At 36.8% G+C, this 15,679-nt stretch overlaps 2 protein-coding genes across 2 annotated transcripts in view; both read left to right on the forward strand.

Moving 5' to 3' along the window:
- The window catches only part of lamb2l (laminin, beta 2-like), a 47,144-nt gene extending 40,347 nt beyond the window's left edge, over positions 1-6,797 (forward strand). Inside the window, exons 23-35 of the mRNA XM_016518046.1 lie at positions 49-273; positions 378-592; positions 1,459-1,555; positions 1,633-2,005; positions 2,290-2,474; positions 3,225-3,472; positions 3,581-3,796; positions 3,878-4,022; positions 4,575-4,782; positions 4,870-5,011; positions 5,622-5,798; positions 5,892-6,051; positions 6,226-6,797. Of these exons, the coding sequence (XP_016373532.1) occupies positions 49-273; positions 378-592; positions 1,459-1,555; positions 1,633-2,005; positions 2,290-2,474; positions 3,225-3,472; positions 3,581-3,796; positions 3,878-4,022; positions 4,575-4,782; positions 4,870-5,011; positions 5,622-5,798; positions 5,892-6,051; positions 6,226-6,362 (2,528 nt within the window). The 3' untranslated portion in view covers positions 6,363-6,797. The remainder of the gene's footprint in view (positions 1-48; positions 274-377; positions 593-1,458; positions 1,556-1,632; positions 2,006-2,289; positions 2,475-3,224; positions 3,473-3,580; positions 3,797-3,877; positions 4,023-4,574; positions 4,783-4,869; positions 5,012-5,621; positions 5,799-5,891; positions 6,052-6,225) is intronic.
- A 3,082-nt stretch (positions 6,798-9,879) lies between these two features.
- lamb2 (laminin, beta 2 (laminin S)) overlaps positions 9,880-15,679 on the forward strand; it is a 48,458-nt gene continuing 42,658 nt past the window's right edge. The window contains exons 1-2 of the mRNA XM_016518021.1: positions 9,880-9,966; positions 10,113-10,181. Coding sequence (XP_016373507.1) covers positions 10,151-10,181 — 31 coding nt within the window. The 5' untranslated portion in view covers positions 9,880-9,966; positions 10,113-10,150. The remainder of the gene's footprint in view (positions 9,967-10,112; positions 10,182-15,679) is intronic.

Genomic DNA, 15,679 nt, shown 5'->3' on the forward strand with positions numbered 1-15,679 from the left:
AGCTTTTAATTCTCATTAAGTAGTTTTGCTGACAGTGTCCTCTCTAAGGTCCTCGCTGTGATCGCTGTGCCCCCGGTTACTATGGTGATCCTGAGCAGCCTGGCGGGACATGCTGGCCATGCCAGTGCAACGGGAACATTGACCCCCAAGACCCAGAGTCATGTGACCCACGAACTGGCCAATGCCTCAAGTGCCTGTATAACACCGACGGCCACTTATGCTCTGAGTGTAAACCGGGTTACTATGGAAATGCACTCGCTCAGGACTGTAGGCGTAAGTACAGTGACTCTAAAGCTTCAAAACATTTTTTTTTTTTTATTTAAAATGAATGAATTCATGCATTTATATCTAATTCTGCACTCTGTCTCATCCTGCAGGCTGTACTTGTGTAACGGCAGGCACTTTAGAGGACTACTGTACTGATGGAGTGTGTCACTGTGATAAACAGACTGGTCAATGCCCATGCAAGCCAAACATCATCGGTCACAACTGTGACCAGTGCTCCCCCAACCACTGGAACTTCGGCTCGGACTGTGGATGTGAGCCCTGTGAATGTGGCCAACCAAATGCCCTCAGTACCCACTGCAACATGGTATGTTCTGTGGCATACAGTATCTTTATTTATCATTAAATCTTTATTTTATCAGGGTTAGTCTCTCAAAATTTAAACCTCAACATAAAACAATAAATGACAAGAAACAGATGTAGGTCAAGGTATAATGTGACATGAACAGATGTGACAATACATTACAACAGGGGTTTTCAAACCCCCAAATGTGGTGAAATATACATGGCAATTGTCTTTTGTAATGCATAAACATGCAAAAACATATAGTGCTACTAAACTTGAAATTATGTAAACGACATTGTTTGCAAAATTTATTTATTAAATTCATTAAAGATGATAATAAGAAATGTTTCTTGAGCACCAAATCAGCATATTAGAATGATTTCTGAAGGATCGTGTCACAATGAAAACTATATTAATGGATGCAGAAAATTCAGCTTTGCCATCACAGGAATAAAATAGAAAATTGTTATTTTAAATTGTAATAATATTTCGCAATATTATTGTTTTTACTGTTTTTTTTTAATCAAATAAATGCATCCTTGATGAGCATAAGAGACTTCTTTCAAAATATTACGACACCAAACGTTTCAATGGTAGTGTTTCTTGCAAAAATTTAAAATACATTTAAATATAAAATTTAAAATTAAATGTAAAATTGAAAAGACAAATTAGACTCTTTAGATAACTAAATATTTACTACCTTAAACAGTTGTATCAGACATTTTAGGCTTACATTACGTTCAAAGATGCTTCAGATTATATTAATTTTTTTATGTATAATTAATTAATCATTTTGAATTAATTTTTTTTTGTCTGAAGAGGGTCTTGGATTTGAGTGTTTTCATGGCTTAATGATTTTCTTCTTCTGCCTCTCTATGTACTTGTAGTTCAGTGGTCAGTGTCATTGTCAGCCAGGTTTTGGAGGGCGACAGTGCAATGAATGTGAGGCGTTTCACTGGGGTGATCCCAGAGTGCAGTGTGAAGGTGAGAAGTGCACACACATCTTACTTCTTTTTCTTCTCTGTGTATATATCATTATTCCTTTATCTCCCTCTGATCAGAGTGTAACTGCCACCCTCTGGGGTCCGACATGGCTCAGTGTGACCGCGTAACAGGTGCATGTGTGTGTAAGGAGGAGGTTTCAGGACGACACTGTGACGTGTGCGCCTATGGCTTTATCGGAAACTTCCCCAAGTGCATTCCCTGCCATCCCTGCTTCCAGCTATGGGATGATGCCATATGCCAGATCGGCCGGGATCTGACCCACATCAAGGATGTCATTGCCATGATTCTGGAAAAGGGTGAGGTGCCCGGACTCAGCGATGGCCGCATACGTGAACTGGAGAAGAAGCTGGCACAGGTTCAAAACCTGATTCGAGATGGAGACCGAGAGGGAACCTATAACTTAATAAGCCAGGCTAACGATGACTTGAGGTAAAGCCTGAACACTGTGGGCAGCACTGTAAATGTCATTTCACTTTAGTAAGGCTTGCAGACAGGGCCTAAAATAATTTGTGTCACTTGCATTAAAAAGGGTTATATTATCAATCTTGCAGTTCAATTTAAACCATGCATTATTTTGCAAAAGCTGTTTTATTATGCACCAAACTTAAATTGTTAGTGGCATTTGGCAATTTGCAAGTATAATTTTGGACTTTGGTTGCACGTTATATGAGGTTAATTGTAATTGTTCTCCATTTAAATGGACATATTTTCAGAGCGGAGATAGCTTTGACTGATGGGCGTCTGATGGGCGTGAGTCGGGAGCTGAATGTGACTGCAGACCTTGACAATGCTCTGAAACTAAACCTAACTTCACTGGAGAAAGAACTGAAAGACTTGAACAATACACTTCACCGACTGCATATAGAGCTAGATAACTATCTCACTGCTGGATTTGCAGGTATAAAGTAGTATTTCTTAAGTTTTGTTTGTGTTGGTTGAAAAATATAAGATATGACATTTATTAAATTCAACAGCCAATCAAAATTAATCAAAAAAAACAATTACTCAATTACTTGATTATTAATTTTTCATCAAAATTCCTTGTCTGAAATGACTTTCCATTAAGATTTCCAGTTCACACCAAGAACGAACGATAACTATATTGATAACATCAACAGATGATAACGTTCTGTTTATTAAAAGCTCTCGCTGCCATTTGGTTGTCTGCCGCTTTAAATGCTTGACCTCTTTGAAGTCAATTATTATTATGTCAATTATTATATATCGTTCATCTACTGAAAAAAAAAACCTTACTAAAAGTGATTCTAGTTATATTGTTCCTCTGTGTCATTATTTTTATAGCCATTATTGCCCTATTGCAAAATATTAACTAATAGCCAAATAACTAGTTGGGTATTATTTAGCAAACTTCAATTCCATTGTAAAATGTAAAATCTACTTTTCACCATCCAATCAATAATCAATCAATAAAAAAATCAAGTCAATAAAGCTTTTCATTTTTTTATTGTATGTCCTGTTTCCCTATGCCATATACATTAGGGAAGTGACACTTTTACAATTTTTAAACCCATTCCATAGCTTTTTCCCAGAAAATGGGCAGGAAAACCACCTTTTCATTCATATTCACAACATTTTTGTTAAAAACATTGAACCCATGTTAATGTCTTTTGTCATTTTTGTTTTACAGAGCAGTTTGAAAACGTGCGCAAGTACTACCAGAGTTCATTGAATTCAGAGAAGCGCTGTAATGCCTCCGTATACGGACCCCAGAGTCCTGTGGAACAGTCTGAAGACACACGTAACCGTACCGAAGCCCTGCTGAAAGAGAGAAAGGACCTCTTCCTCCGTACAGTCGCCGCCAATAATAAGTCTTTGTCTGAACTGGAGGAAAAAGCTCATGAGAGAGACCGAAAGCTCCAGCACCTCAGCAACAGGGTAGAGACTTTGAGCAAAACTTTGGCTTGAGACCTGGAAGAGAGCGTCTGAAAACCGTTAACTTTATCAGTGACACATTCTTGATACTTGTTTTTCTTATGCCTTAAGGTATGTGGTGGCCATGGCAACGCTAGTGCAAATAGTAGCTGTCCAAATAGCCCATGTGGAGGAGCTGGCTGCCGTGACAGTGATGGTGCGCTGAAGTGTGGAGGGAAAGGATGTAAAGGAACTGTTGGTTCCTCAGTGACGGCCTTGGACAATGCTGATGATGTTCATAAGAACCTGACCGCTACCAGCGAGGAGCTACAAACCATTGCTAAAAAGGTAAACGGGTGTCTGTTTGAGCTAGTGCAGTATGTGTATATGCTTGTGGAAGAGCCTGAATCATTTCTGCTTACCTCTCAGCTCAGAGACATCGCTACACTCACCCAGACTGTGAAGACTCAAGCAAAGGACACACTTGATAAAGCCCAGAGCAAGAAAGAACTCTTTGAGAACTCCAACAATATACTCAAAGACTTCATTAAGAAGATTAAAGACTTTTTGAATGGTCAGTGATTGTGTTTTCAGTGTTGTTTTTGTGTTGTGTGAAATGCAGAGGCGTAAAAGGATAGTTCAGCGAAAAATGAAAATTTACCCACCCTTAAGTTGTTCGAAATTCCATACAATACCATAAATGTATACTACCTTTCAAAAGTTTGGAAAATATTAAAAAACAAACAAAAAACACCCTCTTACTGACAGTAGTGTAGTCTATATAACAGTATGACAATAGCAATATGTATACAACAGATGAAAATTTGAGTTACTTAAATCTTCCCCTGCATAGCTCTAAAATGTTATTCCTGCTCGCACACATTAAAACCTGGTACATCATGATTGGTAACAAGATGCACTAGAATATTTGTCAAAACATGCAACATCTTTTGTGTTCCATGGATCAAAAAAGAAAATCAAATCAAATGCGTGTGAGTAAATGATAAATGTACATTTTTGCATGAACTGTCATTCTAAAATGTTTAATTATCATAAATGCCTAATTATCACTTATTTGAAAACCTTAAAAAGCCTTTTTTAATACTAAAACTCATGATATATTCAGAGGAGGGAGCAGATCCAGAAAGCATTGAAAAAGTGGCCCAGCAGGTTTTGGCGATCTCCTTGCCAGTCAACAGGACCGTAATAGTCAACGTCGTCGAGCAGATCAAAGCCAACATCGCCAACCTCACCAATGTGGAGGGAGTGTTCAACCACACCTCAGAGCAACTGGCCGAAGTCAGGGATCTGCTTAAGAGAGCTCAAGATGCAAAGTAAGCAAGAGAGAACATTGTTCACTTTTGTACACAGGAATCCACATATAAATGACATTTTGTGTGTGTGATTTTGTGTTTGTGCAGGGCAAACGCTGAAGGGGTGAGCGATAACATCAATAAAACTAAAGAAGCACTTGAAACCTCTCAGAGTGCCATAAAAATTGCTGAGAAGGAAATGACCACAGCCCTGGAAAACCTCAAGAATGCCCAAAACATCACTACTATGGTAAAACTGATATATGTTGCTACATTGTTTCCTGTTTCTCTCTTCTTCTTTTTTTACTAACATTTACTACTAACATTTTTTTCTTATTTACACTAGAATTTTTAAAATGTTTTTGAAAGAAGTCTTTTATACTCACCAAGACAGCATTTATTAAAAAAAAATCAGTAAAAACAGTACAATGTTGTTACAATTTAAAGTTTTCTATTTTTATCATTTTAAAATGTAAATGATATGCAAAGCTGAATTTTCAGCATCATTACTCCAGTCTTCAGTGTCACATGATCCTTCAGAAATCATTCTGATAAGCTGATTTGCAGCTCAAGAAACATTTATTGTTATTATCAATGTTGAAATCAGTTATGCTGCTTAATATTTATTGTGGAAACTCTCTTTGTTTTAGAATTCTTTGATGTTCAAAAGAACAGCATTTATTTGAAATATAAATATTTTGTAACATTATAAATGTCTTTACTGTCACTTTTGATTAGTTTAATTTGTCCATGCAGAAAAAAAGTATTTATTTCTTAAAAAAAAAAAAAAAAGATCCCAAAACTATTGACTCGTAGTGTATGATTTGATCTAATCTCCTGTCTATCTCTTCCCTGAACAGGTGGACAACAAACTCTTAAATTTAGACAACAACCTCATGGATGTGATGATGCGATTGGCCAATTTGTCACATGGAGTAGATTTATTGAAAAATAAAACGGAGCAGAACAGGGAGATGGCAAAAGATGCCAAAGCTCAGTCTGACAATGCAACTCAAGAAGCTGCTGGACTTCAAGAGGTGTGTGTATGTGTGTGCACGTCTAGCTATATTTATTTAGAGCTTCTGAAATTAACATGTAATGTTATTTGTGTATGCATTTGTGTTTAAAAGGAACTGGCAAATGCTGAGAATCGGTATAAGGAGCTGAAAGAGAAGGTGGACTCTGTGGGAGGGACAGGAGAAGGTGACATTAACCAGAGAGCCATGGAGATGAAGAAAGAAGCAGAGGAGCTGCTGAAGAAGGCCACCGTGGGCATGGAAACCCTCAGAAGTATGTGTTCAAGTGCATTGATCATTTACTGAAGCTATGAGCCAGGTGTTATGCTGAGTGTTTTTTATGCTGTCATTTTGTTTTAAACTCAACGACAAATTTTAATATTTTTATTCAACAGTTATTTGACTTTGTTTTCTCATCGTCTTGTTTTTCTGTGTCCCTCCTTTGAAGAACTGGAGAGAAAGTTTAACAAGAACGAGCAGAAAATGCAGCAGCAGCGGGATGAACTGGCAGATCTGGAGAAAAATGTTACAGAAGTCAGAGAATATATCCGATTAAAAGTCATGGGCTACAACAACTGTCAGTAGGAACTGTAAATAAATGACAAAAGCCTGAAATCAGAAATCAACTTATCTTCTCAATCACCCCCTGTATGATTCATATATTGTTTCATTACAGCCCAAATTGCTATTTCATTACAAATCAGCAGCTTCGCTATTTAATTGTTGTGAAGTTGATGAAAAACTTAAGAATGAAGCACTAGGTCTTATTGTCATCATACTAAATCAGTGGTTCTCAAACTTTTTCAGGTGTCGGAGGGCTGTAAAACCATCGAATACACCAAGTCTCATTTGATGTCCTTTTCACTGCTCCTGACTTGAGTCACCAATTCATATTTTTTCCTAAACTGCTGTTTTGTTCTTATTTTATTGAAACTAGCAAACTTTTTGCTAGCTAAGAAAATGAAACAAATGCTTACATCCATTGACAGAACCATCAGTTATGTTATTTATTTAATGTTAACAGTGTATTCATTTGTATGGGTTGATTAATTTTGATTAATTCAATATTGGTGCTTCCTGCTATATATTTTGATACTTTTTTTTTTTTTTAAAGGGGTCATATGATGCGATTTCAAGTTTTCCTTTCTCTTTGGAGTGTTACAAGCTGATTGTGCATAGATAAGATCCCTGAAGTTGCAAAGACTAAAGTCTCAAAACCAAAGAGATATTCTTTATCAATCATAAGACTCTGCCACGCCCCCCTAAAACGGCTCATTCTAACACGCCCCCACATATCTACATCACCATGTGGAAATATTTGCATAATGCGCCCAAATGATCACGCAAAGAAAGAAGGCGTGGTTTCAGGAACAGCAGTTAGTGTTGAAGCAGCCATGTCAGGGAGACGCTGTGTGTTTCTAAACGAAAGCAAAAGCACTTTATTTGGCCTTCCGAAAGTAGATGCATTTAGGAATCTTTAAGATTACTTACAACAGAACAGCAATGCATTTTATGGACGACCGTTTCGTGAACCTAGGAGAAGAGGTCATTCTGCCTTTGCTATGACAATCTGGCGCTTCTGAATCAGCTACTGTAAGTATGTTTTGTTATTAGTTTAAGTATTTGCTATTGACTGTTCAAATGCGGAGTTTTGCGCATCGTGTGCGTGTGCGCGCGCGCGCGCGCGAGCGAGAGAGAGAGAGAGAGAGAAAGAGAGAGAGAGCGAGAGAGAGCGCGAGAGAGCGAGAGAGAGAGAGGGGGTCACATCACAAACACATACCAGCTTCATCACTGTGTCTGTCACGCGACTCTGTTCCCCTTTCGGGCTCTGTCTTTACATTTATTTTGAAAGATGAAGCTCGCGATTATGGTAAGGGGCGTTACATTTCCGACGAGTGCTTGCAGTGTTCGGCCAATCACAATGCACTGGGTCAGCTGGCCAATCAGAGCAGACTGCGCTTGTCGGAAGGAGGGACTTTGTAGAAAACGAAGCGTTTGAGAGAGGCGGGGCATAGAGGACCTACGATCGACTCGAAAAACCCGAAGACTCGAGATGAACTAATCAATTTTCTTTCCGGCTCAGACTGCATAGGGTACACTTATGGGGCTGTCACGTGATGAACGAACGACTCGGAAAAACCCGAAGACTCGAACCAGGTGAACTACTTGACTAATTCCAGTACAGAACCTATAGGATGTTGCGCATGCGCGACTGAACGAATCACTCCCCGAGACGACTCGTTCTTCCCGAGTCACATTAAAGATTCGTTCAAAACGAACGAATCGTTCAAGAACGACCCAACACTACAACAAACAGTATTTGAAAAATAATGTGTTTTTTTGAACATTAAAGCATGTCAACATATTCTGTTACACCAAATACACAAAATAATGATCTTTAAAAAAGCATCATATGACCCCTTTAAATAAGCCAATCATCAAAACAGACCACAGTTTGAGAACCACTGTACTAAATGAGCTGCAGACCAACTGTTGTGTAGCCCAGTGGCCAAAAACATGCACTATTCTTCAAAGGTTTGGGGTCAGTAAGATTTTTTTGAAAAGAAATTAACACTTTTATTCAGCAAGGATGCATTCATTTGACAGAAGTGAAATTAAAGGCATTTAGAATGTTACAAAAGATAACTAAGATGAGAACTATTCATCAAAGAATCCTGAAAGGCTGCTGAAAAATTCATCTTTGCCATCACAGGAATATAATAAATTTTAAAATATATGAAAATAGAAAATAGTTATTTTAAATTGTAATATTATTTCATAATATTACTGATTTATAGATTTTTGCAGCCTTGGTGAGCATAAGAGGCTTCTTTCAAATACATTTAAAAAGATCTTACAGACCATGACTTTTGAACTGTAGTTGCATTTACACATTGAAGTGCCTAACACCATAATTTTTATGTTGTGTAAAAGACATATATGAACACATTAAACCTTTGATATGGAATTCAAAAGTTACTGTTTTGTTTTATTTATATGCAGAAACAGCCTCAGTTCTTTTATGTATTACATCTGTAGTACAGGAGGGGGCGATAGAGAATGTAGAAAAAGTGCAACAGTGGGACATATTACAATGAAACATAATATCAGTACTCCTGTTTATGATTCTAATGCATATTTCTGAATTTCAGGTTTGTTTCGGCATTATATATTGCACCTTTAAAGTTGAGCCCATTGGCTTTTCTGTCTCTGCATTGTCCTTCCTGTGTCTGTTAGCGTTAGGCAGGACATGTTCATTTCTCTAGAGTAAATCCTGTCTGTGTTTGGATCAGTGGCTTTAGCTGACCCTGAGCTTTGATTCATATCATACCACTGAATCACAAATTTGTCTTCTCCTGTCTGAGTCCTGTACTATAGTGTACATTTCATAAGAAAAATGATGTTTGATAGATCACCTGAGTAAAATTAGGCAATATCCTGTTATGAGTATAGACACATACAGTAAATACATATTTAGTGGAGAATATGTGTCTTGTCAGCATGCTCTCTGGTGTTTAGTTTAGAGACAGGGTTTTAAACCAAGGGTTTGTGTAAATTTGAATGAACATTAACTAATGATCTTAAAAGCATTATATAATGGATTAATATTAATGAGTTGAAATAAAGTGATTATAAAGTGTTGCTGACAAAATCTAGCTTTTATTATTATTCTGGGGCTCTCCAAGTCTGGCTTGAAAAACCCTGGTTGAAATAAGTTACCAATAAAATCATTTTGTGAGCTTTATTCACATAACCAGACAATGTTTAACATGAAGGTCTTTCATTAGTTATTTGCATAAATATTTAAATGGTTGATTAATCGATCATGCAGCTTTCCTAAACCTAAATCTACTAAAAAACGAATGCAGTATTGTGTCAAATGTAATCGGATATTGGTATACTTCTTACTGTGAGAGTCCTTTTAAATCAGTTTTCAGAAGCGTGCGCATTCCTGTTGGACTACGCTCGTTCATGTGGGCGCTCCGGAAAATAAGAAGTGGATTATTTTTCCTAAATGAGTCGGTGTCGCTTTACCTTTAGCGGGCATCTCTGTAATCCAGTGCGTGATTTCCATCGGTCATTTCCGCGGTTGTACCAGGACTTCAGAAAGTCCGTCTGGCTCTGATAGCGCTCAAAGTCTCAATGGCTTAAAGAACAGCTTGACCATCGACAACATCACAGTAAACATGTGAGTATACTCGCTTCCAGCATTAGTAAATGCATACGCATGCTTGTGTTTTATTACTGATATTACTGAAGGTTTCGTGTGAAAGTAGTTATAAATATAATAAGCTGAAATTGTGTGACAGCTGATTAGTGATTTTCATATTTTAGAAGTCGCGCGGCAGTTGAAGGCAACTCATCATAAAGCCATGCGCGCGCTTCCCTTAGTGTTGATCTGTGGTAAGTGTGGCATGAATCCGGTTTTGTTGTTAAAGCAAGACTGTCAATATTTATTCATTTTGTTATTAGTCTTAATAGCTCATGTTTTATCTTTATACATTATTAGTAACCTATTAATGTAATTTATAATGTATGTAAATATGTTTTGTTTATTATGAAACTATTTTTTTGTTTGTTTTGTTTTGTTGTTATTGGGGAATTGCCTCTGATTATTCCATACTCCTTTTGAGAGACAGTGCTGATTTTTTTAGAGGTGTACACACACACACACACACACACACACACACACACACACAAGTAATTATTTATATAATTAATTCATATAGTATGTATACTAATAATTATTAATAATTACGTTTATATATATATATATATATATATATATATATCATCTATCTCTATCTATCCATCTGTTAAATCTCTTTTTTTCCATATTCAGTTTTATTATCAATTTATTTTGATCTGCATTTGTTTCATATTTTACAAGTGGGGCAGACTGATTGGCATTTTTTTTAATTTGAATATCCATGTTTAGATGTGTTTGAGCCATAATTCTTAACCTTATGTATAAATCTTATCCCTTTCATACATTATGTATGTAGGAACTCTTTGACAACTTTGCATTTAGATGTGTATGGCCAAGTTTAATCATTCACCAAATGTTTTTGTGCCAGACCCCACACAAAACCCATGAATCATTTGCACCTGCTTATATAACTGAAGTCTGTTCTATCGATGTCTCAGTAGACAGTTCAGTTGACTTGTGATGCTCCACACTAAAACTGTCTGAAGGGAGGCTTTTTCTCAAAGGTCTCCAGACAAGGTTATTACCCCCCTCCGGCACCCAATTACTTATTTGCTTATTTCCTCTGTCTGTCTAGTTAAAGCTGAAACAAATGTACAGGCATACAACAAATCTAGCAAAATAGAATATATACTGTACATAAGCTTATTAAAATTGTTTAGTTGATACTTAATTTTAATACATTATTTTGTTACACTGTGGAAGCTTCTGTCACGAAAACAAATTCCTCGTATGTGTAAACATACCAGGCAATAAAGCTCATTCTGAGTATTTAGTATACTATCTGAGTATATAGTTTTATTAGTTATTTGAATAAAAGTATTTAATAATTTGCAAATAATAAAGTTGGGAACCCTCTTTTAATCTTAAAGTGGTCAGCACAAGTTTCCTACAGGCTTCCTACACATTTTACGGTTATATTTCATTTTTCTGGTGTTAATATCGCTGAATCTGGTACAATAGCAACTATCAAGCTTTCTCCCCTATTATGCCCAAGTTTCTGATCACTCAGTAGCCAAGTAACGTGGTGAACGGGTGAAGTGTTTGTCTGACATCAGAAAGTTTCAGTCGTTCAGAAATTATGTTTGCAGTTTAGTTTAAATAAATGGGCGCTTGGGGTATGGAAGGAAGGTTTGAGTTAGATGAAACTTTTTAATTTTAAAATATCAAGGAACATTTGATTCATTGTGCCTTTTAAAGAGGCTACAAGGTTTGGATATTTCAGTTTACTGCTAATACGACTGAGAAGTTGCCATTTATACCACTGACCTTGCTCATTAAATACTGTCTCCTCGGTGCATTTACAGTGTTCCATATCTTTCTTTATCGTTTAGTGTTACTGTGCAGCTGTCCTCCACTGTAAGTTTTGTGTAGGTGATGGGCCGCAGGGCTCGACAGGAGCCTCTGTGTCTGAGAGGATTGATAAAGCTGGAGAGAATGTGGAGGTGTCGGAGGCAGAGCGGTGGGAGTGTTATTTTTGGTGAGGATCTAATGAAAGTAGCAGGCTTGTAGGAGGCAGACAGCCGATGAGGAGATGCTCTTACTTAGTTCCTGTCACATTTACTGTCTACTGCCTGTCTGAGTTTAATTTTAAAGGCCTTTGAACTGTTCACAGTTTGCAAGACTCCGACACTATTGTTCACAGACAGTTGTGGTTGCCTGTTAATGCAGACAGAATTAATTAATTGAATTAAGTCAATTGTGCCTAGAGTTGGCATTCAGATTGGGTGAATAGGTAGAACTACTTTGAGCAAATATGCTCAAAGAATAATAAGTAAGGAATATTTGACGACAGACGTGAGTTATGGAAAATTAATGTGCACCCTGCTGGTAATGGTTACATCTCAGTCAGTCAGTTCTTAATGAGGTATCTCACTGTTTTCAATGAGTTTTCTCTGCCTACTGTTTTAAAAAAGTTGCACAGAATTTTTTTTTTTTTTCTTTATCGTTTAGTGTTACTGTGCAGCTGTCCTCCACTGTAAGTTTTGTGTAGGTGATGGGCCGCAGGGCTCGACAGGAGCCTCTGTGTCTGAGAGGATTGATAAAGCTGGAGAGAATGTGGAGGTGTCGGAGGCAGAGCGGTGGGAGTGTTATTTTTGGTGAGGATCTAATGAAAGTAGCAGGCTTGTAGGAGGCAGACAGCCGATGAGGAGATGCTCTTACTTAGTTCCTGTCACATTTACTGTCTACTGCCTGTCTGAGTTTAATTTTAAAGGCCTTTGAACTGTTCACAGTTTGCAAGACTCCGACACTATTGTTCACAGACAGTTGTGGTTGCCTGTTAATGCAGACAGAATTAATTAAGTCAATTGTGCCTAGAGTTGGCATTCAGATTGGGTGAATAGGTAGAACTACTTTGAGCAAAGATGCTCAAAGAATAATAAGTAAGGAATATTTGACGACAGACGTGAGTTATGGAAAATTAATGTGCACCCTGCTGGTAATGGTTACATCTCAGTCAGTCAGTTCTTAATGAGGTATCTCACTGTTTTCAATGAGTTTTCTCTGCCTACTGTTTTTAAAAAGTTGCACAGAATTATTATTTTTTTTTTTAGAAATTATCAGCATTTCAAGTTTGATTCATGCTTTTATAATCATTGATTTTGTTTTGATACATGTGCACGTTTGTAATTCACATGCAGACCGATTTTTTTCTACTTGCCGGGTGGGCCAGTAGCCCTGCCAACATTTTCATTGGCCCAACATAAAAAATATATATTTTTAAAAGAAATGTATAATTTTGTTTTTATAAATGTTAGTGTTTAAGTGTTTTTTAAGCGTTTACATTTATTTAAATGTATTAAATTTATTAAAAAATACTATGTTATGATAATAATAATAATTTAATATCAAATTATATATATATCAAATTATATATATATATATATATAATTTGATATATATATAATTTGATATTAAATTATTATTATTATCATAACATAGTATTTTTTAATAAATTTAATAAATTTAAATAAATGTAAACACACACACACATATATATATATATATATATATATATGTGTGTGTGTGTGTGTGTGTGAAGTTTTTTTTTTATATATAAACCAGCTAGATAATTTTATCTTGATAACAAAGTTTGCAAGCTGGATTAAGTAAATGTACGTGTACATGATCAAAAAATGTAAATAGGATAGCACTGGTCCAATAGGGCAAGTGACAGTTCCATCAATCAACCCAAAATTCACTCACACTGGCCCCTGGTCAGCAGACGATCTTTACTGTAGAGCCCTGCTTTCCCATCCAGTATGTTCATTTTTAGTGGCAAAGATGGATTCATTGTGAAATTAGAACTTATTTTTACCATCAACACGTCACGTCACATTTATGATGAGATTTTCAAAAGCGATGGCCAGTTAGCGGTAAGGGCCATCCAGCCGTGGGAACATCTGGTAGTGGGGCAAATGAATGTGTGCGACCAATCAGAATTCAGAATTCAACATTTAAGGCAAGCACTCTATAACTGATAGAATTTATAATTTTGTGTATCAGGACCCTAAAATTCCATCATAGTCTTTCTCCAAAAATCATGAAATAATCCAGTCAAGCTGTTTCTTCAGAGAGAGAGAAAAAACATGAAATAAAAAGAAAGCCTTGATGAAAAGAACATGAAAAGCCATAAGGAACCTTTGTTCATAATTTTCATCTAAAGGCAAAGCTTTGGTGCAAGTGGAGGAGAGGAAACTGCAAAAATCCCCTTTGACTCTCCTACTTTCAGTCTCTTTCTTCTGCTTGTTTGCCTTGTGACTTTTTTCATTCCTCTGATGTGTGCTGAGATCATGCGTCCCCCAGTGAACAGCTCTGTGGTGGGGACACAGGTAGAGGCTGGCGCATTCGGGACGGTGGCTGTGATCCATAGAGCCGCTTGAATGCTGTCGCTGCCGAACACTGCAGAACTCTGCACTCCATAACAATGGGGCAATAGGACGCTTTGATAGAGCTTTGAGGTGGAGGAGGAGGGAAAATAGAAGAAAGGATGAATACAGGGGGTGGAGAGGTGGTGAAATGAAAGGGAAGAAAAGTGTCTGTTTATGTGAATCGAGCTGAATAAGATTTCCGCCTTAGGGAAGACGTTTCTAAAGAGAGAGAGAGAGACGTTGGATTGTATATCAAATACATACGGCAAAGTGAGTGAGAAAATGAAGAAAAAAGTTTTGTTGTTAAAGGAATAGTTTAATTTAAAAAATACAATTTTGTTATTTTTTTAATAACCCACATGTTGTTTGAAACCTGCATGACTGACTTTGTTCTGGTCGCTTTTTTCCATTCACTGGAGCTTTAAAACGGACAGTTTTTCAGGAAATCATTACGTTGGATTGTATATCAAATACATAGGGCAAAGTGAGTGAGAAAATGAAGAAAAAAGTTTTGTTGTTAAAGGAATAGTTTAATTTAAAAAATAAAATTTTGTTATTTTTTTAATAACCCACATGTTGTTTGAAACCTGCATGACTGACTTTGTTCTGGTCGCTTTTTTCCACTCACTGGAGCTTTAAAAAGGACAGTTTTTCAGGAAATCATTCAGGGTGGATTTGTGATCTGAACTTGACTCAAAGGAATGATTTGTTCACAGATTGAACCACTTTTCTCACATTCTTTTACATTTCTCATTCTTTCTCGGTCCTTTGACCTTTTCCTGAATCATGTCATATTTCATGCTTACTCCAGAAGTGGACGTGTGTGTCACAGCTGTATATACCTCCATATGTGATTGTCTGGATATGAGTGCTTTAACAGGCTGTCCTGAGGGGAATGAAGAATGATCTCATCTCTCATGCAGGTCAGAGGAAGGTGTGCAGCACATTATAATTCATGCTCAGCTGTACATGTTTTCCCCAGAGCACCTGCCCACAGAACATGCTCTTTAATGAGCTGGAACAGCTCCAGAAACTTTCACCATTTCATCTTAGAATTCACTAATGCTTTACAATAAGGTTCAATTTGTTAACCTTAGTTAATGCATTTATAATACAAATATAATACAATGGTTATTAATTTAAAGGGGTCATATGATGCGATTAAAATTTTTCCTTTCTCTTTGGAGTGTTACAAGCTCTTGGTGCATAAAGACAATCTGTAAAGTTGCAAAGACTAAAGTCTCAAATCCAAAGAGATATTCTTTATATTAGTTAAGAGTCAACCACGCCTACCTAAAACGGCTCGTTCTAACACGCCCCCA

This window comes from Sinocyclocheilus rhinocerous, unplaced genomic scaffold, assembly GCF_001515625.1.
Source record: "Sinocyclocheilus rhinocerous isolate Xijiao unplaced genomic scaffold, SAMN03320098_v1.1 scaffold418, whole genome shotgun sequence".
NCBI classification, from domain to species: Eukaryota; Metazoa; Chordata; class Actinopteri; order Cypriniformes; family Cyprinidae; genus Sinocyclocheilus; species Sinocyclocheilus rhinocerous.